Here is a 25,881-nt window from a genome sequence, read left to right as displayed (position 1 = left end):
AGACACCATTAACAGCTAAATAATATGAGTATGGCAAACAAACACTACTACTTGATATATTCCCTTTCTGTGAGTTCTACCTTTTGCGTGCATGATGCTATCTGCTTCTAGTATTCCCAGGTATTTATGATTTTCATCACTTGAGAGTGATTTTATGATACTGCCATTTTTAACTCTAGTTTTTGGATCTTGCCACAGTGTATAGATACAGCTGCACATTTGTCAATTCCAAATTTCATTTGGATATCTTTACTAAAGATTTGTACTGTGTTTAGTAGTGATTCTATCTCTGTAGAACTTTTTGCATATAATTTTAGGTTGTCCATGTATAACAGATGATTGATTTTTCCTGCTTGTTCTGAAATATGGTAGCCCTATCCAGTTTTATTTTAAATTATTGACACAGGGATTTGTGAGATGTTAAGTAACAGTGATGACAAAGAATCTCCTTGAAATATTCCTCTTTTGATGCTAACTTCCCCAATTTCTTCACCATGGGCCATTAAGATGGTTTTCCATTTTTTCATATTTTTCTTGAGGAACTTCTGAATGGTTTTTACTAATCCCAAACATTTTTAGGCAGGAGTTCATCCAGCTGTGTGGCAATGAGTAAAATGCCTTTTAATAGTCTATTCAGGCAATGTTAAGGTTTTTCGTCTCTTTGCATTCTTCAGTATCATTTATTGCCTCTTGACTTCTTAAAGTTCCCTTTCTGTTCAGTTGGGCATTGGGAGTTTTCAGTTAAGCAATTATATATTGATTTTGCAAGTACTCCTGTGAGGAGCTTGAACATTGTTGGAAAGCATTGGTCGATAATTACTGGGTTCATTGCCCTTTTCATGATCTTTTATTATCAGAAATGTGCAGCCTGTTGTCATTCAGTCTACAGTTGTAGAATGTTGAAGTAAGTGGTTAAATTACACTACTATATGTATTCGCGAACACTTTCACGGCCAAGATCTAATGGTTGTTGTGGGTTTTTCAGGCTCTTTGGCTGTGTTCTGAAGGTTGTTCTTCCTAACGTTTTGCCAGTCTCCGTGGCTGGCATCTTCAGAGGACAGGAGTAGCTGTGCTCTGGTGCAGTTTGTTTGGGAGTTGAGTAATTATAGCTGTTCGATCAGCTTTGTCCTTTTCAGAAGGTAGGTGATTATGGTGATCAGTGTGTTTTTGTTGTGGGTGTATTGTTGTGATAAGGAGGAGAGATTATCTGTCATTGTGATTGATGGGCGTCGTTAGTTGGGCTTTTGTGTGTAGTGATCACCAGTCCCTGTGGCTGGGTAGAGTTCATTGACCTTTTGCAGGCTGTATTTTTCAGTGCTGGGAGCCAAGCTTTGTTGAGTTTTACGTAACATTGCTGGTGTTGTCAAGTATTTCAGTATTTTGAACTAGAATTTCATGTCCAGCTTGTTTTAGGGCATGTTCAGGTACTGCCGATTTTTCCGGTTGTTTTAGTCTGATGTGGATGTTTCATCTTGTGGATCCAATATATACCTGGTCACAACTGCAAGGTATATGGTATACTCCTGCAGTCGTGAGGGTGTCCCTTCTGTCCTGGGATTCCCTTTCTGTAAGTTCTTTACCTTTTGTGTGCATGATGTTATCTGCTTCTAGTATTCCATGGTATTTATAATTTTCATCACTTCAGAGTGATTTTATAATATTGCCATTTTTAACATGCCCTAAAACAAGCTGGACATGAACTTCTAGTTCAAAATACTGAAATATTGGACAACACCAGCAATATTACATTAGACTGCACGGGGAAGCCATTGAAATCCACAAACAGCATCAGAACTTCAACAAAAAAAGAAGAAAGTTTAAAACTCAACAAAGCTTGGCTCCCAGCACTGAAATATACAGCCTGCAAAAGGTCAACGGACTCTACCCAGCTATAGGGACTGGTTATCATTACACACAAAAGTCCAGCTAACGACACCTATCAATCACAATGACAGATAATCTCTCCTTATCACAACAATACACCCATAACAAAAACACACTGATCACCATAACCACCCATCTTCTGAAAAGGACAAAGCTGATCCAACAGCTATAAATACTCAACTCCCAAAACAAACTGCACCAGAGCACAGAGTGCTACTCCTGTCCTCTGAAGATGCCAGCCACAGAGACTGGCAAAACGTTAGGAAGAACAACCTTCAGAACATGGCCAAAGACCTCAGAAAACCCCCAGCAATCAATACACTACTATACATTGATGGAGACTAGTTAGATGCTTTAACCAAAATCCATGCAGCTCATCTGGAACCAGGTGCACTCCAATTTTTCACAGCCTTTATTTGCCTCCTGATCATTTCAGTTGTTATTTAATCCATGAGGGGTTTTTGTTATGTTCTTTAATCTATGAAGCATTTTTAGTATGTTTGGTTGAGCTTTCCCACATTTCTGTCTAGAATTTTAGAGCATCATCTTTACATCCGCCTAATTTCTTTTGCTCTGCATTTTCTCCTGGTAATATATAGAATAACTGTTGGTTATCTCGAAACTGCATGTTTTCTCTATATTGTTTCAACTGTCCATCATATCTTTCAATTTTCTTTACTGTAGCTGTTACCTGCTGTTTTAATTCTTCCATAGTTTCAACAATTGTTTTCCTTTCTAAGTCATATATTTTGCATTGTCTGGTTTTTACTTTTTCATTTTTAAATTTTGAACCTTTCAAGTGTTTTAAATTGCTAATGTCTGCCCGTAATTTGTTTATTTTTCTTTCCAAATGAATTTTCCATTTTGGAGTGCAAGTAGTTTTCTGGTTTTTTCTTTTCCTTTTTTTTCAGATTGTAACCAAGTTCCATGGTTATGATGGTAGCCGTGCTATATATGAGTTGGTTTGTTTTCTTTAGCATGTTGTTGGGAATGTTTCGATGACTATATTTGCATCATTCAGCAGATCTTTTACTGGTTTACTTTGTAATTGGCACATATTGGGGGCCCTTTGTCTTCCTGTGTTCTGACTAATATGGTTTACTATTTTTTCTCTCAGTGATGTTTGCTGTCCTATCAACTCTTAATTTCTGGGTTGTTTAAGAAGTTGTTCCTCTATTGATATGTTTTCTTCCACTATTGCGTCTACCTCTACCTTCCATTTCTCTTCCATACTATGGTCACTGTTCTGTGTTGATTTTTCTGTGTTTGCCACATTTTCCAGTTCTTGCAATTCCAGTTCACAAAATACTTTACTCCAGATGATAAACCTTCTCTGGTCCATTAATTGTTGTTCAGTTATGTCACTACTCGGGTGTTTCCTTTTCCAAATTTCCATCATTCTTTTTTGAAAACCATGGGCTGTTGGTGTAAGCAATCTCCAAGGAGATTAAGGGGAAGCCGGAGAAGGAGAGATTCCAGAGTTTAGCCAGTCCGTATTAGCTAAAATGAGCCCAATTTCTCAGCCAGGCCCTGACTAACACTCCTTCCTCAAGTCCATCCCCTTGGTTAAGAAAAAGCAACAAACACAGACAGTCCATGAGTTTACACTCAGGCTAATCTGGGCTCTACATGGTAGCAAAATATTCGTGGCCAATTAGTTAGGTTAGTTTGTACAAGAGACCAATGCATGCAATCTTAAACATTATTGCTTTTATTCAGAAAGATAGTTCTAAACAGAATTCAGATTATAGCAAAGTAATTCAGTCAGTAACATTTCCATATCAAGTCAGACAGACCACCCCACAAACTCCAGCTAAGAAAAATAACACAAGAAAACATACTAAGCTAGAATTATGCATAGGCGTTGTCTTTCTTACGTATCCTGTAACTCCATAGTCCACAGTCCATCAGGAAAGGTTAGATTCCATTTGTAATCCAAAAGTCCATGTTGGCAAAAAGCTCCATTCAAAAGTTATAATCCATTTTGGGAAAAAGCACATGTCTGTCCTTTCTCAGTCAAACTCCATCTTTTTCCAACTCCTTCTTCTTCCCAGGATGCCTCATAAGGAACACCCCCTTCTGGGTCTTGTTGTCCCGCCTAACTTTCTCATGGGAGCTTGAGTCATTATCATGTTTTGTGGCAGAATTATCATGACTACCAGGAATGTAACTCTCTGGCTCTCCTTAGCAACTAGATAACCAGAGAACGAAGCTTCTCTGAAACAGCATGTAAAATTTTCCTACCACAGACACAGACATTAAATCAAGATGGATGCTATTGGGACAATTTTAGGGCTACATATCCCATTCTACTACTGTACACATAAAAACACAAATCATCACAGTTGGGTTTGCCTCATAATAACAGTTCTTAATTTCTCAATTTTCAGTGAGAGTTCCAAGTTTTGCGTTTATGTTGTTCCCGTAGCTTTGCAGCAGCCTGTTCTGGTTCCTCAACAAGACCTGCTGAGCCCTGCAGCCCATTTGTCACCAGATGCCCAGGGGCTATAGCATCTGACATAGTACTTGTTGACTCATCTTGTATGGATTTTTGTTTATTCCTTGTCATCATAATTGATGGTTGATGGACACAGTTGGTTTGGCTTCTCAGCTGAGATGAGACGCTTCAGCATAGCTCTCAACCTTACTGAATCACACAAGCTCCTCCACTTCAACAAAGCCTGTGCCCATGGAGGGGATATTGACGATGATGATTTCTAATGCAATATATTTCTATTTTTTATGAACATCTATGAACAGCTCAGTGGTTTAGGTATCTGTCCAAGGAGCAAGAGGTTGAGAGTTTGATTCCCTAGTGTGCTTCCTGTGAAAAGAACCGGCCCATGATGTCTTAAGCAAGCTGCATAGCCCCAGGATGCCCTCAGAAGGAGGGAGTGGTAAACCACTTCTGAGTATTGGTCTACCTGGAAAACCTTGGAAAGGTTGTCAAAAGTCAGAATTGACTTGACAGCATGCAGTGATGATGATCATGACTTTTTACCATGACTTTTGGGCACTTTACTAAATTCTGAATTACTTTTATTTCTGACATGGTTCTGGCTTAATGACCACTCTCCATAAGCTCATTGGAGCAGGAAAAAAATAGTAGCAAGAACTCCCTTTTCAGAGACAAAAAAATGAAATTTGTTTACAACATATAAAACATGGCTACATTTAATTACAAAAAATGATGCAATTTTTAAAATGATAACTACTCTCAAACAACACTGTCATAAGGTTTTATAAATGTTTCTAACATGGGCCATGATTTTGATGGAGATTTTCTCAAGCAAAAAATCTATGACTTGTGTTAGAAACAAAAAGTTGTGACCTCTCTGATGCACTCACTAGAATAGTTTACATTCTGCAGCAATTCTGAAATAGTACAAAAGAAAACAACCACTTACCTAGTTTCTAATCCATTAAGTGCTGCTAAAGTATTACACAGTACATACAACAACCCATTATCCAGCAGCATGTCCGTCATTTTAGAGCAGGAACGTATGATTTGTAGCAGAAAACAGAGGGAATTATGCAGCAGGATGCTATCATAGAGGGAATTCTCTATAAGGCCCAGAACAGGAATCACACACCATTTCTGAAAAAGTCCGGCATTTTTCACATCTTCTAGGTCAAAGCTGTTAAAACAAACAAACAAACAAACAGTGGAACAGTTTGCAGTGCAATCTGAAATACATCACACATAAACAAAATCAGTCCATTACTTGTCAACATTTCAAAGTTAGGAGCACTAGGAAAATTTTCTACTGGTTATAAATCCAAGACAAAACTTCGATTTACATGGTCATATACAATATTAGTTCAGCTATAAAAAGGCCTAAAAACAAACAATAAAGCAAAAGGTGCTATTTTATATTGTGCTATTTAAACTCACAACAATTCAATACTACATTATCCTAAGTAGCTAATTTGCTAGTTCACTAAGCACTAGGGTTTAACCTAGAGCTCACAATTCAGCTCCTATATTATTGGCCAAGAAAAATCATACCAGTACAAGAAACAGAAATCCTACTTGACATACTACTGCCTTTGGTAAGTCCATTTGGAGCTAGTGCCACCATGAAGATGAAAACATATTACTTTTTGCTATGAATAAAATACATTGACCATGAAGAGATGATATACTGCTCTGATTATATCCATTATATCATGGATGAGAAACCTTCCTCCTCTTTTAATGCCTTAAAAGCAAGAGCTGGCTCAACACAACTCTATGAACAGAATCTGGTGCCTTCCCTGACTTGAATGATACTTCCACTCCTCTGTATGCAAGATTAGAACCACTGGGTGCTGGCACATCATTCTTTGGGGTTAAACTTTCTCTTCCTGAGAGTGAGTGATGGTTTGCTAGGCAAAAAGCATCACCTCTCAAAATCTTATTGGTTTAAGAAGAATAACTTTATGAGCATCTTCATTCAAGAAAATGCCACCAATTTCACCAAAACCAGCAAAAATAACATTAGTACTCATGCTCTATTTGTTAACTATAATTTCTTAACTAAAAATGAAAGCAGAATCACCTTCATAAAATAAAAGACATAATTTCAAAATCCAATGCTGTTTTAGAAGTCCTTTCTCAGACTTACTTCTCGCATGTTAAGAAGCATCTACATCATCTTCTCCTACTCTTTCCGAATGGGTGCAAATGTTCTTACTTTAGGGTAGGTTGACAGTTGGGAATAGATTAAAAATTTAGAGATAGCAATTTACCTTCATGTCAGAAGCAGACATGGATTTTTGTACTTGTATCCCTGGGGATACGAATAAAAATCACGGCACCACAGGTACCATGGAGGCCCATTCACTCCCCCCAGAACCAGGCGGTCTACTCACTGTTTGCCATGTGGCACTCAGCTCTGTTGTCACGGCGCCAATTGCGGATGGAACCCAGCCAGCTTTTCCCTGCCTCCCCACACAGCCAACACTCATCAGCTGAGCAGGAAGACTTCCCGCCCCATCTCTGCATCAAAGTGGTCAGCTGCACAGGGACGCAGGGTTGTATAACAATGATGATGATGGAGCCACATGCCATGCTGTAAACAAATGGACTGGCCGGTTCTGGGGGGAGAATGGGCCTCTGTGGTACCTGTGGTGCCACAATTTGTATCTGTATTCCCAGATACATGAATACAAATAGCCTATGTCTAGTCATGGGATAGCTTTCAAGGGCCTAAGGGGTCATTTTTGCCCTTCCAAGAGATTGGTGGGTTGCAAATTCCTCTCCAGTGCCAAAATCACAACGAAAACAATTGGCCTGAAAATTGCATACACCTTAACATTGTGCACACTGTTTGTATTATACAGTCCCATTTCGCCCCCTTGTGGGATGTTTTCAGCCTTCAAAGACTTTTTTTCAGAAAATGACTGGCAGGGGGATTGTGTTCAACATGCACAGCACACTCCTCAGAAGCCTCTAAGAGGCAAAATTTGCATTTTGGGAGGGCAAAAAAATATTTCCAAATTGGGAGGTCTTGGGTTTTAGGGAGGCCAAGGGGGCGTCAAGACCCATAGGCCGTGCTTTACTGAACCCTGGCTTAAGAAATCAGAGGCAGCCAGGGGATCAAAAGTTATCTTCACAACAGTCCAGCCCTTCCATGTGCATTAATTTCCTGACAAAGATCTTCTGCACAGTTTCCTGGCTGATATTTACTGTACTGAAAATTAATCAAAACAATCTGAGTAATATTTGATTCATTCTTTGAACAACAATCAGATTAAATTATGTAACAGAGCAGATGGGACCTGGAGACATTCCAATCCGTGAATTCCTTATAAAGCTTTGTCTAAGAAACTGTTCTCAGATCAAATAATTGTGTTTTTTTCATCACAGGAAGCTTAGTAAATTCGCTCTTTACTTTTACTATTATTTAAGAGCTGTTATACCAGTAGGACGTAAACAAACAAACAAGAAAGCTAAGCAAAAATATTGATCAATAGGTTAATTTTCTTTAGGGAAATTTAGGGAATGGTAAATAAACTGGAGCTTTTGGGCAGAACTTACAGCATAGCAAGGAAAAGGATATTTGTAGGCACATGCAAGTATGTGGCCAGCAACTGACATTAGCTTGCAACACTTGGCTACATCTTCATTTCAACTACATACGTGCTAACTGATAAAGTAAGACCAAAAGAAAAAAGAAAGAAAAAAGTAGTTACTCTTCATCAAGGCCAACTGATTGACCAAACAGCATTTCCATAAAACATTCCACAAGTTCTTGAGTTCCTTGGTGAAGGTACAACTGGTTAGCTAATAAGGAAAAACCTCGATTCTTCAAGAATTTCTCCTTTTGTTCCTTGGTTGCTCTGTTGAAGTATGTGTCCAAGAGCTAGGCAGAAGAAGAAGAAGAAAAAGAATAATTCTATATTTTAATTTATTCTGATTTTTAAGAACACCTCTTCTATCACATTTATTTTTCTTAATATACTTTTAATATTGGTACATCACCCATTAATAGGCCTTCAACACTTTTTTTAACAGTCACAATATGCTTCATCAAAATGAGAAACTGATGTACTGCTTGCATAATTAGTGACGGGGAGGTTGATTATTCATTGTTAGAAACTTGTTGTAACTACATTGACTTCTCTGTCAACTGATGAAAACCGTGGTTAGTTGAAACTACAATGAACCCAATGGCTAAACACTCATTACATATTTCTGTACATCTAAAAGCATTTTTCTATTTTTCTGTATGGCTGTCATGTTTCTGAATGCCCAATCAATTGTACAAGCAGAGGGACAGGGCACATTACTGACAGCCAAGGGAACAAGTCAATGCTACTCGCACAATTGCTCTTACACAATCACATAGGGCAGCAGGATTCTGACTTAGTGACTATGAAGTCCCATTCTTTCCAAAGGGTCTACTGTGGCTGATTTATCCCCCTACATTCTTTCTTCACAGGTAAGGGGATAGGGGAGAGAGAATGGGGACTTTTGTATTTGGTAGAACTTAAGCGACTCAAAGATGAATGTAACTCGAATGCAAATAAATTCAATATATGACACTGATACCCAAATTCATTGCTACTATCATCATACTGAGAAATTCCTTATACAGTAGTGCCTCGCATAGCGATCGCTCCGTATAGCGATGAAATCGCTTTGCGATGGACTTTTTGCCATCGCAAGAGCGATCGCTTTGCGATGGTCCCTATGGGGAAATTTCGCTTTGCGATGATCGCGGGGAAGCGATCATCGCAAAGCCCCTATTTTCAGCCAGCTGATTGGCGGTTTCAAAATGGCTGCCGGGTAAACAAAATGGCCGCCTGCTGTGTTTCCTCGCTTTAGACTCTAGAGGCATCGAAAATGGCCGCCCCTATGGAGGATCTTCGCTTTAAGGTTAGTTTTTAGCCCATAGGAACGCATTAATCAGGTTTTAATGCGTTTATATGGGCTTTTTAATATCGCTTAGCGATGAAATCACTTAGCAGCGATTTTTGCTACACGGATTAACATCGCTAAGCGAGGCACCACTGTATTGTTTATACCATATCTATATCCTTAGTTATTGTATCCTCATTGTTGGGTTATATTGGCTTTTGTACATACTGTATATTCCAAGGAATGTGCTTTTTCTATGGTGGAAAAGTTTAATACAAACTGCATTCCCTTCCTGTTTCTTTTCTTGCCAAATTCTAGAGGCCTCTGATCATGCAACATAAAGGGACAAGGGACTCTCCTGAATGGGATGAACTGTGGTGCAGAGAGGAAGCTGAGGGGAAGAGGATTGCTCTCCCAATAATTCACACATTTTACTCACATTGTAAATTTCTATTCCCTGCCCACCCCCCACAATTACACACATGCACACACAAACACACTTTTTCCTACTTTAATAACTCCTTGCTGTATGAGAGCAGATGGATGGTTCACAAGAACTATAAGAATCTCTGGCTGAATAAGCTTATCCATTACATCTGGAAGCATGATATCCGGCAAAATTAAAAGAACTTTACGCAAGAGTTGATAAAAGCCACAGCATACAAGTACAATACAGTCTTCTGTTGTCCTGATGGGGAAAAAAGAGTTCATTACTAAGATATCTTGAACATTAGTACTGTTTTCCAGTAGGAGACTGCTGCATCAAGGAGCCTCCAACTTTATAGGAGAGGAAGGGGAAATCAAGCCAAAGCAATGATACATTGACGAAACTTCTGTGCTTCTGTTATGATTCTATTGCTTCGGTATTCCTTACAGGGACCTTTTTTAAAAAACATCCATCCAGACAGTACAGGGGGAAAATTCTATGTTTCATTGTAATAATGCTTACATGTTTTGCTAAATTAGTGGCTACACCATTTGTGTAGCTAGTAAATTGAAGTTCTTTCTGAAAGGAAAGACCACAGAGTAATTTTTTTAAGCAAAAAAGTCACATAAAGAAATAGAACTTAACAAGTGGCAGTACAGTATCCACTCTGTAAACAGTTTTTGGAGCAATTACATATTGGCCCAAATCCTGTTGTGCAGCTTCACCTGTACCATACAAGGAACGTTGTGATCACTGGCAGATTGCCACTAATTAAAGACTTCCTTTTTCATTTCAGGTACACACAGTTTGCATATAATAAAAGCTGTGTGTATCTCAACAATGAAAAAGGAAGTGTTCAACAGCAATTTGCCATTGGTGATAAGCTCATTCCCACTGCACAAGTGGATCACCCTCAATTTTGGCCTGTAACAGATACTGGAGAAACTATGCTGCAAAAAAAATATATGTCAAAGTGAAAAAAATTCTGATGGTGACTGTATGTGTATGGGCAGTTAATAATAGATTTCTTTGCATCATTGTACATGCAGGGACACACCATGTCAAGAAAAAGAGTTCAAATTTGAGAAAACAAGTCATTGAGCAAAGTCCCTCCCTCCTTTCCTGCCCTTTTTTTTAATCTAAAAGGTGCTTGGTTTTGTTTAAAAGGTGCTTAGGTTAAAAGGTGTTCTGTTTAGAAGGTGTTCCCTCCCCCCTCCTTTTTTGAGCTAAAAGGTGCTTGGTTTTGTTTAAAAGGTGATTGGATTAAAAGGTGTTCTGTTTAGGTGTCCCACCCTCCTTTTTTGAGCTAAAAGGTGCTTGGTTTTGTTTAAAAGGTGCTTGGGTTAAAAGGTGTTCTGTTCAGAAGGTGTTGCCTCCCCTCCCTTTCCTGCCCTTTTTTTGACCTAAGTTCATCTTAGGTCAAAAGAAGAAAAATTCTCCCCCTAGTCGTAGAGGACGGAATAACTGGCTTTGCATTAGTTCCTATGGGAACTAATGCTTCAACTTAAGAACTGCGCCTCTACATAAAATCGAAAAACAGCCAGAACGGATTAAATGGTTTTTAATGCATTCCTATGGGAAATGGTGCTTCGACTTATGAAGGTTTCGAGTTGCGGCCACCGTTCCAATACAGATTAATTTCGTCAGTCGAGGCACCACTGTACATACCTATCAACAGCACTTTCAGGTTCCTGAAGAGCCGGTTCACTAGATGATGAAAAAGCAAGATGTTCCCAGTCTTCAGAAGGCAAACCCTTATCAGCCAGGCTTGGCCACCGAGCAATAGCAGATCCACTTTGGAGAGAAAAGTCTAATCCGAAGCCTGCAAAATTGCTGAGATTTCTCTGAAAGGGAGACAACCCCTTCAGGTTGTCAGGACGCCTGAGAAATGATTCAGGACCAGTGTTGTCTTCACTGGGCTTCACTTCTGCACTTTCTCCTTGGTCCTCAGGGGTTTCGTTTGACAGTTCTGTCTCTTGCTTTGTAATATTTAACGTCTCAGTTAATTCTTTCACCTCTACAACTGTTTCTGCAGACTCACAACTGCTAATTAAATGTTCCTCTTGCCTCCTTTCTATGGCTTCCAAGTTCTTTACAAAGTTATTTTTTTGCAGCAGCTCAGATAGGTCTGTGTCTCTCACTACAGGGATGTTTTCAACACTCCTGCCCAGAGTCCCACTGAACCCTTTTTGATGTGCTTCTGGAGAAGTAGTAGGAGATGCTGGTAGGCTTTTACAGAGCCGTCTGGTTGCTTGAGAAACTACTGCATGTGATCCAATTATTTCGGAAGAATATGTTCCTGATGAAACAAGAATAGGAAATGAATAAAAGGGAATAAAAATGGTAATTACAAAACAAAGACATCACTGTTCCTGCATCAGATTTGAAAATTGCTTCTGGAGAAAATCTAATTTCTTAAAACTGATTCAGAATTAAAATGGTAATTACAAAACAAAGACATCACTATTCCTGCATCAGATTTGAAAATTGCTTCTGGAGAAAATCTAAGAGTGTTCTGTTTTCATCTATTACTAGATTCACTTACACACTTACAGCTTTCCTTGTTCATCAGCAGCCAATTCCACTCTGAATAATGCTCCTCCTTTCCAAATATCACTATCACATCCACTTAATTTGACAGAAATTAATGTGTCATGTACACCAGAGCTCTGCCAGAGCCTAGAAGAAGTCACATGTTCCACCTCACCTTTGCCCAACCACTGTTTCTGTTATGTTATTCGGACCAAAGCTAATGTCTATAGGAATTATTACAAGGCAAGTAGGAAAACAAATTTTATGTAAGGATAACATTTATTGGGTTTTTTTATTGTAACCATATTGGTTTTTAATGTGTCTTTTTAAAACTAAACTGTTTTAAAGTGATGTTGAAAGCTGCCCAGAGACTCTTGCAGAGTGTGGCCAGCATACAAGTCAAATGAATGAATGCATGAATGCATGAATGCATGAATGAATGCATGAATGCATGAATGCATGAATGCATGAATGCATGAATGCATGAATGCATGAATGAATGAATGAATGAATGAATGAAAGGACATACACAACCGTTCCTAACAAGGAATTTCCAGTGATACCAATAGAACAAACTGATGTCCTGGAACACAGAAATATTGAGCAGCAAATTAAGACACTACAGTAAGGGAAAGATTCTTCACATAAAAACTAAAAACTGAAAAACCTAGAGGATAAAATGAAGAGGCCAGTCAGACAGAAATTTCAGTTTGTTGTATACCATTACAAGGATTTTTCTAACTTGTCTTCTTATAGATCAGAAATACTTCATTCAAATGTATTAGTCTTTTTACACAGGTATCTTCCTATCATTGTGCTTGCCTTTTCTGCCCTGGAAATTATGGATCTCTTGAAGAGTTGTAGTTGCATTTGACCAATAAATGTAAAAAGTCATTTTGAATTATTGCTGAGGAATGTAGTGCCACATTTTTTATTTATTTATTTATTTATTTATTTATTTATTTATTTATTTATTTATTTATTTATTTATTTATTTATTTATTTAATATCCCGCCTATCTAGTCGGTTGACCACTCTAGGTGGCTCACAACAGAGGGGACAACAATAATAAAAACCATTTTACAAAGAGAAACTTTCAACAATTGGATAAAACATGAGGGGAGAAAAGGAAAGAGGAGTCAGGAATTAGCTGGGGGGGGGAAAGACCTGCCGAAACATCAGTGTTTTTAGTTGCTTTTTGAAAATACCCAGCGAGGGGGCCGCGCGAATATCAGGGGGAAGTTATTCCAGAGGCGAGGAGCCACCGCCGAGAAGGCCCGATTTCTTGTCTTTTCCTTCCGGGCCTCCCTCGGTGTTAGGCTCCTCAGCCTCACCTCCTGGCTCGCGCGAGTGACACAGGTAGATCGTGGTGGTAGAAGGCGTTCCGCCAAATATCGAGGCCCTAAACCGTTTAGGGCTTTATACGTAAGCATCAACACTTTGAAGTCGATGCGGAATCGGATGGGCAGCCAATGCAGAGTGGCCAGAGTGGGTGAAATATGTTGGAATTTTTTCACTCCACTGAGAAGTCTGGCCGCCGCATTCTGCACCACCTGTAGTTTCCGCAGCAGCCTCAAAGGCAGCCCCACGTAGAGCGCATTACAGTAGTCTAATCTTGAGATTACGAGCGCGTGCACCAAAGTGGTGAGCGCCCCAACATCAAGATAGGGCCGCAGCTGGGCTACCCGCCTGAGATGGTAGAAGGCGGTTCGGACCACCGACGCCACCTGGGATTCCATAGTGAGCGCCGGGTCGAGATGGATCCCCAAGCTGCGTACCCCATCCTTCGCAGGAAGGGTCACCCCCCCAAAAGAGAGGGAGTTTCCCAAACTCCCGACTGTGGGGCACCCACCCTTAGCACCTCCGTCTTGTCCGGGTTCAGCCTCAGCCCGTTCTCCTGCATCCATTGCAGTAAGGTCCCCAGGCAGCGCTGAAAGGACAGAACGGCATCCCCTGCGGTAGGTGGAAAGGAGATGTAGAGCTGAGTATCATCAGCATACTGATGACACCGGGCTCCACACCCCCTGATGACCCCACCCAGCGGCCTCATGTAGATGTTAAACAGCATTGGGGAGATGATCGACCCCTGTGGAACCCCACAATTGAGATTCCACGGGGCCGAGACGCTCTCCCCAAGCTGTACTCTCTGGGGACGGTCCTCCAAGAAGGAACGGAGCCAGGCCAGAGCAAGGCCCCCAGTTCCCAACTCGGAGAGCCTCCCCAGGAGGATACCGTGGTCAATGGTATCGAAGGCTGCTGAGATGTCGAGGAGGACCAGCAGGGACACTTTGCCCCTGTCGGCCTCCCTCAGTAGGTCATCACACAGGGCGACCCACAGTTTTGTGGGTAGAATGCAACTTATTAATTATATGTCCTTATGGTAAACCTACTCATTGTGAGCTTGAAAGTTAACAATGTAATTAATTCCTTTTTCCCTTGCTAATAATGGAAGTATGATTACATTACATTGGGATTATAACTCAATGTGTGTCAAATGAACACCTTTCACAGTGTTACTTTTACTGAAACTTTCTTTTATGGTTACGATTATAAGTAGCCTCACTAAATGCTGGAGGATGACAATCACATGGTTCAAGTGCTAGTTTGTGCTGTTGCCTTGTGCTCCATTGTGGCTACTGAGCAGGAGAGTGTGTTTTGCAACACAGGCCACCAGCTTGCACCTTACCAATTTGCTTTATTAACTAAAAGTATTATTTTAATAACTTTTAAGAAACAGAAGAGTAAAAGATTAGTTTCAGAAAAGGTGGTGTAACTAAAGAACAATACCAAGTACCTATTACTTTTAACTTTCCAAGCTTGGCAAACTATCATGTCTCCTCACTCCCTCTCCCCTGCTCCTCACATTTTCCTATACAGAAAATATATCAATAGTGGGAGGGGGACACACACTGTCTGTATCTCTGTGTCCCCCCCCCCCAAATTCCTAATGGATCTTTAGGAATAATCAGGTTGAGATATGTCCTGCTTCAGTTCATACCTCTCAGATCTATCAACAACAGCCAGTTCTGTTTTTGATTCATGCTTCACCCAAGTTTGAAGCACACCTCTTTCAAAAGGGTATGCTGAAAAGGAGGATTACTTTGAGGAGATGGGAGGATGCAGCTTTGTTACAAACATCTGTACATAACATTAGCCTCTAAGTAAGAGCTCTAATACACAAATAAAGGCCTATACATAGGGTTGCAAGGCTGCTGCTTGTAATGCTTAAATGATGGTGATGGAGAAAGACTCTTTTTCTGGCTAGTTTCCTGCTGCACTTTAATAAATTTCAGCTAAATATAGTCTGCTAATTGGTTTAAGAACAAAGCATTAGTGCAAGCACATTTTGCCTCAAAGTAAAAATGATATCACACATGTTTTCCAAATAATGCTTCAGTCCACCAGGGAGCAACACCAGAAGTGTAAAAATGAATATTCAAAAGTGCTAACTGAAAATGTTCCAAGATGGTCATGAACACAGTATAATCTGTGCCATTTTAAATATCTTTTGAAATTTCACCAAGAAGCAAGCACTAGAGATGAAATATTTTAAGCAAATTTCCCAAATTACATGCACACACCTGATAATCTTTCAGGCATGTATATGCTTCACTCACTATCCCATTTTCAATTTAATCCAATTCTTCTGAGAGCAAGATGCCTACAAATAACACAGGGATGTTGCATGTTATTGATGCTACCAACTGCTTCCTATAATCTGCCTCTATTTCTATTTGCTGCCATTAGCAATAACCTTGTCACTAAGAATGCACAGACATGACTTACCATCTTGACATGTAGCAGAAAATCCAGTTGGACATGTAACAGCCAAAGCTGGGCTATCAACAGATTTTCCACCACTGCTAGAATTTCTCAAGTACATGATTGATTGAACCTTCTCTTGAAAAATATTGCCATCTAGAAAAAACAAACAATATCTCAACAAGATTTCACTTCTTGCAACAAAATTAGACACAAATGACTAGCCTATAAACAACACATGTAATCCACTAGTGCATATTTGAATAAACATTATGATTGCCAGCAATTGTTATGCTAATCCTAAAAGGCATCAAAATGAGATGACTTTCCCTTTAGGTTTTAACAGGGAGTCACAGACATACAATCCTATACACACATATAAGTATGTCCTATGGAGTTTGTGACACTTATTATCAGGTGTGCAAAAAATTGTATTGTTAGTGTTTATTTACACGCTTTATGCAAAAATCCTTGGCAGTAAGCCATTCAGTTCATAGAAACGTACTTATGGATAAATATTAATTACTTAAACTGCAGAAGAGGAGTTATATCAGAAAACAGAAAGAATCCCAAATTCACAATTCATAACAGTCAGAATTCATTTTTTAAAAAATCTATAAATTTGTCATTCATTGCAATACAAATGCAACTTTCTGCCTACAGCAAGCAGTATATAGCTACGTCTGTAATTCTCCCACTGGAATGAATAAAGAAGTTTCTGTATCGAATGCACTAGAATATACCCAGAGCTAAGGTAAAAATGAAGGCAGTCATATGGAAAGACTAATATATAACCTGATGTGGCATTCAGCTTTCAAATGGCAATCCATACGAAATGAAAGCTAACAAAAATACTCTTTTGCAGAAAAGCAACAAAAAAAATTCATGGCAGTGCTAGCTTGTACATTATTACTTCCCTATATGGATACAGTGATAAAGCCACTCTTCCTGGTGTATTTTCACATTAATAGAATGGTCCTAAATGACCAACAATAGCATAAAAGCTTGCAGGAAAGATTCTCGGTGCAGTAAAGCTTTGCTTATGAAATTTCATGCCACAGCTGGTTTCCAAGGTTACAGAGCCAGGTGGATCCTTGAATAACTCATTTTCTAGCACCAGTTCTAAAACTGGATACATAGTTGTAAATGTTTTGCAGGCTTTACAATTACTCAATACTTCTCAAATCCATTGTTTTAAACTGGTTGTGAAGTTTTCTGACATTAAGATGATAGAAATAAGGGTCTGAACAACAAATGTCATGAAACCAAAGCTTGAGATACAGTCGGGAAGATTTGTAGTAACAAATACACTTAGGGTGGTATGCAAATTAATGGCATTGGCACCAAAGATTTTATAGTTACATTAGGATCCAACTAGATGTCCTTCCCCAGTGAAATGTCAGGTACCATAGGAGTGGAATGCACTGCTCCTTCCCAGCTCACAAATTTGCTCCAAAGGATTGAGGGACCCAATAGAACAGGCAGGGAAGGGACACGGAGGGTTGAAAAGATGAGAAGGCAAATTATTGTTTCTGTAGCAGTGAACATTAGCATTCCCTAGTTCAGATTGTTTTTAAAAAATCTACCTATGTGCAGGGAAAAGTAGAAATCTCTGGGATTGTGACAAACATATGTATTTGTAGCAGGGTGAACTGCTAAGAGGAAACTGAAAATCAGTGTCAGCAATTCCAGGTCTGGTGGAGATCCAAGCACTTCTTCAATTATTTTCACATACGATGTGCAAACCTCTGTAGGCATAGATGTGAGATGTTCGTCTTTGTGCTCCTGGGGGGTTCAACACAGAGATATGTAACTGAAAAAACAGATTCCTATATAGTTACTAGTTCGTGTACAGGAATGTACACAGAAAAAGGCATTGTATCTTATGAACTTTCCCCAGTTTTACAGACTATGCACACTCTTGGGATACAGGTATCTCTAAAGAAGAAGGAAAAGTTACAATAACATGCATAACTGTAACTATAATTTACTATTTTTAAACTTTGGCTGGAAAATGTTCTGTGGGGTGTTTACATTTCTTGCAAGGCAGAAGATTGGCCTAGACCCCCTGCCTCTTCAAAATCTTAGATTTATAGAAGGACTAGGGAATTAGACTGGTACCTGAAACATAAGAATTTCAGAATGAATGCTGTGATAAAGGCAATGTGCTGAAAATATGGACATCATAGTGTGCAGGGCTGCAAAGCTACAGATATAAACTCTACCATAAACTCTTTCCCTCCTTGTTCCAACAAAACCCTGAGCAATTTTGTGATCAAGCCTCTCACACACATTTCAGATACAGTTAATGAACATCTACTGAGCAGATCACAGTGAGACATGAGGATCTATAGCCTAGAAACATTAGAAAAGAGAGGTTCACCGTAAGGGCTGCCCCCGCAGTGTACATGGTCCGCCCAACCTGGCAAGTGCCTCAGTTCCCACAAAGTCTGCCTCTGTGTAAAAATTGTGCGACGTGATGGACAGAGGGGAGGATGGGCAGAATACGTGAATTCACAGTTGACCACTTGAAAAGGCAGAGTTACGGTAAGTACGTAACTTCTCTTTCTTTTTCATGTTCTCTGTGAATGTACACTAATGGGTGATTAACAAGCTTACCTGCTCCGATGAGGGACGTCACAGAAGAACAGCTGATAAGGCCGCTTGTCCAAATGCTGAGTCAGGCTTTGCCCGGAGTTCTAAACAATAATGGGTGGCAAAGGTGGACAGAGTGGACCATGTGGCAGCCCTGCAGATGTCAGGGACAGAAACACCTTCAAGGAATGCCGTAGAGGCAACCATTGCTCTCGTGGAATGAGCCTTAATTCCAACAGGAAGAGGATTTTTGGCTAACTGATACGCAAGGCGTATGGTCGCCACAATCCATTTAGATAAGGCCTTGGAAGAGAAAAGGGATCCCCTATGTGGTAAGTGTGGGGAAATAGTCATTGAGACTTGCGGAAAGAAGCAGTGCTGGAAACATAGAAAGCCAGTGTTATACGAATGTCCAAGAGATGGAGAGAACGGTCTAGTCAGTATTGGTGATGGAAAAAAATGAAGGTAAGACAATAGGCTATTTAAGATGGAATTTGGAGACAACTTTAGGGAGGAAAGAGATATCCGGGTAAAGGGTGTCTTTATTGGGGTGAAATTGAAGAAATGGAGGATCTATACAGAGAGCAGCAATTTCTGAGGCTCTACGAGCAGAGGTAATGGCCACCAGGAAGAGTTTTGAGAGCCAAGAGATGGTCGGAAGTCGTGGCAAGGGGTTCAAATAGAGACAGCGTAAGCTGGTGAAGGATGGTGTGCAAGGACCATTGCGGAGGAGGAAGTGTCCTCGTAGGTTTGAGGTTGGACGCCCCCTTAAGAAACTGTTTCATGGTAGGATGCTGAAAAAGCGTAGTGGAGTCCAAACTGTGTGGTTGATGGGTTATTATAGCTGATAGATAGACCTTGAGTGTAGATAGAGATGTTTATTGAATAAGTGAGTAAGAAACTGGAGTACAGCGTGAAGCGTTGTAGGTGCAGTAGGGAGATGATATTGAGACGCAAACTTGATGTGTATAATTGGGTGGTAGCGGGGTTTCTCGCACTTCCCAAAATAGCAGCTACAGTGGGTGAATCCTCCATGCTGTAAGGTGGAGTGTGTGAAGATCAGGGTTAAAGGTTAAGCTGTGATTTTGAGTGAGGAGATATGGAATGTTGGGAAGACTGGAGATTGTCAAGAATCTCATCCATTTTGGTATCAAAGAGACCTACCCCATCAGGCAAGTTCGACTCTGAATCTGACTGACAGAGACGGATTAACCCGAAGGGCTTGAGTGGTCATATCAAGGAAGTACAGTAACCTCAAGAGAAGTATTAGCCAGTGAAGGGGACTGTGCCAGTAAGAGAGATGGCAGTTGTCCAGAAGGTGGGGGAAGATAGTCATCACCCTCGATGGAGACTAAGCCAACACAAATGGTCTGTTGGTACTGAATAGGGACCGAAGAGGGCACTTTATCCTTTTGATGTTTAGAGGATTGTAAAGTAGGTTACGACTTCTTAGGGCTTCTTCAGTTTTGACGGCTGGTCTAGTACCGAAGGAGACTTCAGTACCAGTGTCAACTTAGGAGTCGAGCCACCCGCCCCAGGTTTGGAAGGCAGTTTCGCTTTAGATTTAGACTTAACCGAGGAGGCCACTGAAGCATCCGGAGATGGTAATTGAGCTAGAGGCAGCTGTGCGGGCCCCATAGCCAAAGTAGGGCAAAGAGATCTTTTCCACAAATAAGATCATAAATGTTGCTGTCTCAATTTAAGAGCTTGTTTAGTAAATTTCTTGCAAATGGAGCAAGAGGCTGGCTGATGGGATTCGCCAAGGCAAAAGAGACAAGTGTCATGGCCATCAGTAAAGGGGATTTTACTAAGGCACAAAGTACACCATTTACACAGTGCGGAGGAGGCCATAAACTAGCAAAAAACAAGAAAGAGGGATAAAAAGGGGGACTAGGGAGGGAGGAGGGGCGACAAGGGAGGTAGAACAGGAAAGATCTCACAGAAGTCCCTTTTGAACACGCTAGTGAACAGAGCTCGTCGGAGAGAATAAAACTCAGTGGCAGCAAAGGGAACTGAGACACTTGCCAGGATGGGCGGATCATGCGTACTGTGGGGGCGGTCCTAGCAAACAATGTTTAAGCTCTAGAAGATTCCGGAAACCTCTGCACAAGCGCAGACTAAACCCATTAGTGTGCATTCAGAGATCACGAAGAAGAACCCTCTGAAGACTGCTGTAACACATTTTTGTGGTGTGTTACCATTGATGTACAATGGTCTCTTGAGAGTCAAATTGAAAGCTATACCAACAGATCAAGAAAATAATGGCTTTCATTTTTTGAGAGCTTCTCATTATTTTTATGTTCAGGATAACCACTGTTTGTAATACAGTGATGCCTCGCAAGACAAATGCCTTGCAGGGCAAAAAACAAATGGTTTTGGCAATGGTGGATGGGTGGGCGTTGATGACTCGCAAGACAAATGTTCCTATGGCCGTGCTTCGCAAGATGAATATCTTCAGTTTTTTGATCCTGCCTCATGTTTGCTGATTTTTAAATGTTTTTTTATGATGTTTAAAAAGTTAAAGTTCTTCGATTGAAATTTTTAAAATCATCTGCACAATATATATGGCTTAAAGAGCACTTAATAAACCCTTTGTAAACCAAATTTGACTTTGTTCTGACTTTTTTTGCCCATAGGAACACATTAATTGGATTTCAATGCATTCCTATGGGAAAACGTGTTTTGCAAGACGAATTTTTCACAAGACAACATTAACCGCAGAATGAATTAAATTCGTCTTGCAAGGCACCATTGTACCTTTATACTCAGGGCTCAAAGAAGTTTGTGAGCATGACATCTAGAGAAATGAACAAAATATGTGAAACATTATATTTTGATTTGGATTCCTGCATTGAGCAGTGGTTGGAAACTTCACTTTTACTTTACTTTTATTGGACTTTTACCCCGCCCCCCTAGACAAAGTCTACTCGGGGTGGCTTACATGAGTGATACATAATGTACACATTCAATGTTACAAAAGATTAGCATCCACTACCATCAAAGCTAAACTTTTAATGTAGTACCTGCAGAACCTGACACATCCGTAGGAAATGATGCACAATCCGAGCTTTGAGAAGTTGCTTAATGTTAAACATCTGCTGCCAATGATTATCTTGGATAAGTATTTCCAGAGCTGATAAGAGCATTTCCCAAACACCTTGCTACAAAACAGAAATAGTAACAGGCTTAACACACACAAAAATCACAAACAAGTAAGAAGCAGGCCACCATAATTGTTGTATTGACAATACTGATTAATGATGTAAGCATAGTATGTAGCAGCACATCCCAAATGCTCCAAAATAAGATTCTTTCATTCTTAGTAATGGTAAGGGAAAGTATCTTATGGTCACATATGTATGGATGGCTCATATTTCACACAACAGAAAACATGAGATTATAATTATCCTTCTAACCAAATCTTCTAACTAAATTTTAAATCAATTTTAGCATGACCTATGTTACCAGAGACATCTCCAACCTGTTCTAAGGGTTTACTGAAAAATCATAAAAGAAAAGGGGAATAACTAATACACATTTAACATTATTACTTTAAAAATATTCATTTTAATAGCTTTTTAATCTGTAAAGTAGCCAAACATTTCTAGATGTAATGGAGAAACATTTAATGACCATTAATAATAATTTTCTGATGTGTGCAAATCACCTGGGATTTGGACCATATCTTCCAATCAAGTAGCAACTCTTCCAACAATTTAACATCTTGGATTATGGCTCTGGACTCTACATCAAGGACAACTTGCCCATTCTCAGTCAGATGAACCATCTTCTCACTGCAACATCCTGCAAGGAGAGTCTTTAAAACGATATTAAAAACATTAGTGTTGAAAATAACAACAAAAATGTCTTTCACATCCAGCATATACACCAAGTTACACCAGTGATAAAAACTCTTGCCAAGGCAGGAAAGCTCCAGCAGATTTGGACACTTTGGTTATAGTTTGCCACATTCATAAGCAGCACGTTAGAGTTTTTGCTCTAAAGCAGAGCGCTGTCCTCTGAAGATGCCGGCCACAAAGACTGGCGAAACATTAGGAAGAACAACCTTCAGAACACGGCCAAAGAGCCCGAAAAACCCACAACAGTCATATAGATAATTAACGTAATGAAGGACCTGCAGTAAGGAGCTGAATTCATTTATAATTGGATATAATTGGACCCTGGGGTATCCTTTTAGTTGTCCCTACGTTGGGCTGTTTTATTCTCAAAGTTAAGGAACCCAGGCCAGCCCCACCTTCTTTTCTCTTTGATATCTCATGCTCATGAGTGTGATTTGTGACTGCTTTATCTTGATTTCTTTTTTGTTTTCCTTCTTGACAATCTAAATAAATTCCACTCAAATATTATCCCTGTATGCCCGTACTTGAGTTCTCAAAGGATGAACTAGGGATCCAGATTTGCATCATTTTGGTTAACTGAGGAGATATGGAATAGGGGACAGTGACTCCTCTTGTTATCAAAGTCACCTGGGGTACATATTATCCTAACATTGCTCTTTTAATATCACAAAACACTGAAACCTAAAAGTTATATAGTGAGTGTAGGAGTGGAAACAGCTTTTGCACATTTTAAATGTGTGTGTGTTTTTTTACAAAGTTTCTTTCTGCCTTATCTTGTTGGCCGGGAATGCTAAATAAAGGCATGCCGATTTACGACTTGGAGTTATGAATCCACAATTTAACAGCCACGTCTTAATTTCTATAATTCCTGAAAGAAAATCACAGCTTGAAGTTTTTGCGGTGGTGTCTTCCTACTCTGCAATAATGACAGTTCTACTAAATTATCTGTAGCTTCATTGATCACTGATTAACTAGAACAGTGGTTCCCAATCTTGGGTAACCCAGGTGTTCTTGGACTGCAATTCTTAGAAGCCCCACCCAGAACAGCTGGAGTGAAGGCTTCTGGGAACTGCAGTCCAAGAACACCTGGGTTATCCAAGATTGGAAACCACTGAACATGGGCTCCCCAAAAGGGGTCTTCAGATGTGGAAAGACTTCAATTCCTAAGATTCCTGACTATTTGCCATACTGAATGGGTATTATAGGAGTTCAAACCCAACAACAACCATAGACCAGAATTTGAGAACGATTGAATAGAGAATTAAAAAAAAAGACACCTATTGAGAAAGGAGTGAAATGAACATTACAACTGAAAAAATTGCTTGGGATGTGCATGTACAAATATTTCTTAAAATGTTATCTAAAAGGCAAGGGAGAAGAACAAAACAAGCTTATATTCATCTATAAGTATTACAGCTCAAAATAATTTTGAATTCTTAAGCAGTCATGTTTTTACTTGACATGAGCTGATTCAATAGATTATGATAGATATTTGTGTTTTAAACTGCTACCTGCCCGAAGCACTGAGAAGGTGAAAACAGGCAATCAATATGGCTTCTAAAAACAAGAATAGTTATCGTAATCAGTGGAAAGCAGAGCACCTTACCTGCAGTATGTGAAATCCAACAATACACTTGGGCTTTATCAACACCTGATGAATCATTGAATAGCTGTGGCAATTTTCTAGTTCATGTATTCTCTGTTGATTGTGTTTTGTTAAGGCAAGGATAACTTTTAGAGCTAAAGCTTGAGTTTCTTCACAGTTGCTGATCTCTACTACCTAAAAATAAGCCAATAAGATTCAAATATATTTGACAGAACCCAACTGCAATCTTTATTATTGTTGTTGTTGTTGTTGTGTGTAACCATGGCATGTGTAACCATGGCCAGACTAGACATCTCAAGGAATGGGCACAGCTGATGCACCAGCTTTAACTCTGCAAATGCACTCTTGGCCACCACTGAAAAAAAGGGTCTTCATCATCTTTCTTACCTCAAACACTTCCAATCCAAAGCAAATGCCAGATGCTTTGTTTTTCGGTATTTCATGATGGGTAGGAAGGGATAATAGGTTTAAACAAATAAGTGTGTGATTGCTTTTTAAGAGGATCTATCAGAATTTACATTTCAAATGGCCACTCCAGAGAACTGAACCCCACTTCCCCCAATCGGAGCAATCCTGTCACATCTACTAGTGTGGACAAATTGCAGTAAAATGTACACACAGAAAAAAAAATCCTATAATATGGAAACTCAACTACAATTCCACTTACATCACAAAAGCAATGATTAGTTGTGCTAGGAAGTATCTGGAAGCAATCTCTATTGTTACGGATGTTTCCTTTGTTATAATGCCTTCCCATATCCAGGCAACAAAAATACACTGAAGGTCTGTCTGTCGTAACAAATGTGTTAATACACAAAGCAATTTTCTCAACCTCTTACCCTGGCAAATAGGAAGACAAATGATCCAGTTCCACCAATCTCATGCAGTATGCCCTGAAGACCTTTATATTCTAAAGGCCGTAGCACTTTCAGGTAATGAGGATCTGGTAAATTGCTTTGTACTTCTTTTGAACTGAAAGGTCGTTGAGAAGGAACAGTTTTCACTTGACCTTTGAGTCTGATTACTGGCTCATAGATTGTGTATTGAGCAGGACAGCAAGTGGCATAAACAGCAGCAAGGCTTTCCTGAAATACATAAGGGAACATTTGATGAGCTTACCGCTTACATTCAATCTAAACTTTTAAGCTTTTACTGTGGTAGGCAGTGTTACAGTTCATTTCTAGACTTTTAATAACATTTGTGGAAATCTGCTGTGTATACATTGCAACTGTTATGTAACAGTGGTAGAGAAACAATACTCAGAAGATGAACTTAGGGAAAATATAAGCTCACGAAAAAGACAAAAGAAATCTGAATACATGAGGAACAGCTCTTAGGTGCTTATATTTAGCTTATTTCATTTTAACATATCCTCTCACTCCTTTTGTTGGTCTTCAGATGTTTTTACTTGTAGCTATAGTAAGTTCAAAATGGAAGTAAATATCCAAATGAAGCTTTATGACTTAAATCAGGGGATTAGCATGGGACGACCGAAACCCTAATTTTAATACAATGTGGTCGCAACAGGGAAGTCCATTCTGGAACACATCAGTTGGGTTTGGCATCAGTGTGCAGCCAATATGGAACAGTTCACGTGGCACAAACCAGCACAGAGCACACAAGTTGCCTGTGCACAATAATGCATCCAATATAAAACTAACCCACAGCTCTGAACGTGCAACACATGCAAATCTATTTTTTAATCCCCTATTTCATCTTACTAATAAACAATAAACTGAAAAACAGTAACAGTCAACAGATGAAATAGTGATGGGCAAGGCTAGTACAGTTGTATAACTAGTTGAACAGCAAATATTACCAGCATCCTCCTGGACCAGTGCTTTCTTTAGTGAAAGTAAAAGATGGGAGG

At 39.6% G+C, this 25,881-nt stretch overlaps 1 protein-coding gene across 7 annotated transcripts in view; it reads right to left on the bottom strand.

The window, feature by feature from the left end:
* LYST (lysosomal trafficking regulator) overlaps positions 1 to 25,881 on the bottom strand; it is a 139,693-nt gene that overhangs the window by 64,734 nt on the left and 49,078 nt on the right. For all 7 annotated transcript variants that reach the window (XM_078383132.1, XM_020787105.3, XM_078383135.1 and 4 more), the window contains exons 17-26: positions 24,851 to 25,096; positions 24,012 to 24,185; positions 22,213 to 22,362; positions 21,569 to 21,706; positions 17,537 to 17,735; positions 15,975 to 16,106; positions 11,325 to 11,955; positions 9,740 to 9,917; positions 8,062 to 8,231; positions 5,292 to 5,522 (exon numbers count right to left, since the gene is read on the bottom strand). In XM_078383132.1, coding sequence (XP_078239258.1) covers positions 5,292 to 5,522; positions 8,062 to 8,231; positions 9,740 to 9,917; positions 11,325 to 11,955; positions 15,975 to 16,106; positions 17,537 to 17,735; positions 21,569 to 21,706; positions 22,213 to 22,362; positions 24,012 to 24,185; positions 24,851 to 25,096 — 2,249 coding nt within the window. The remainder of the gene's footprint in view (positions 1 to 5,291; positions 5,523 to 8,061; positions 8,232 to 9,739; positions 9,918 to 11,324; positions 11,956 to 15,974; positions 16,107 to 17,536; positions 17,736 to 21,568; positions 21,707 to 22,212; positions 22,363 to 24,011; positions 24,186 to 24,850; positions 25,097 to 25,881) is intronic.

Source organism: Pogona vitticeps, chromosome 1 (genome assembly GCF_051106095.1).
Source record: "Pogona vitticeps strain Pit_001003342236 chromosome 1, PviZW2.1, whole genome shotgun sequence".
Lineage (NCBI taxonomy): Eukaryota > Metazoa > Chordata > Lepidosauria > Squamata > Agamidae > Pogona > Pogona vitticeps.
The sequence above is the reverse complement of the archived record's forward strand: the minus strand, read 5'-3'. Positions and strand labels throughout refer to the sequence as shown.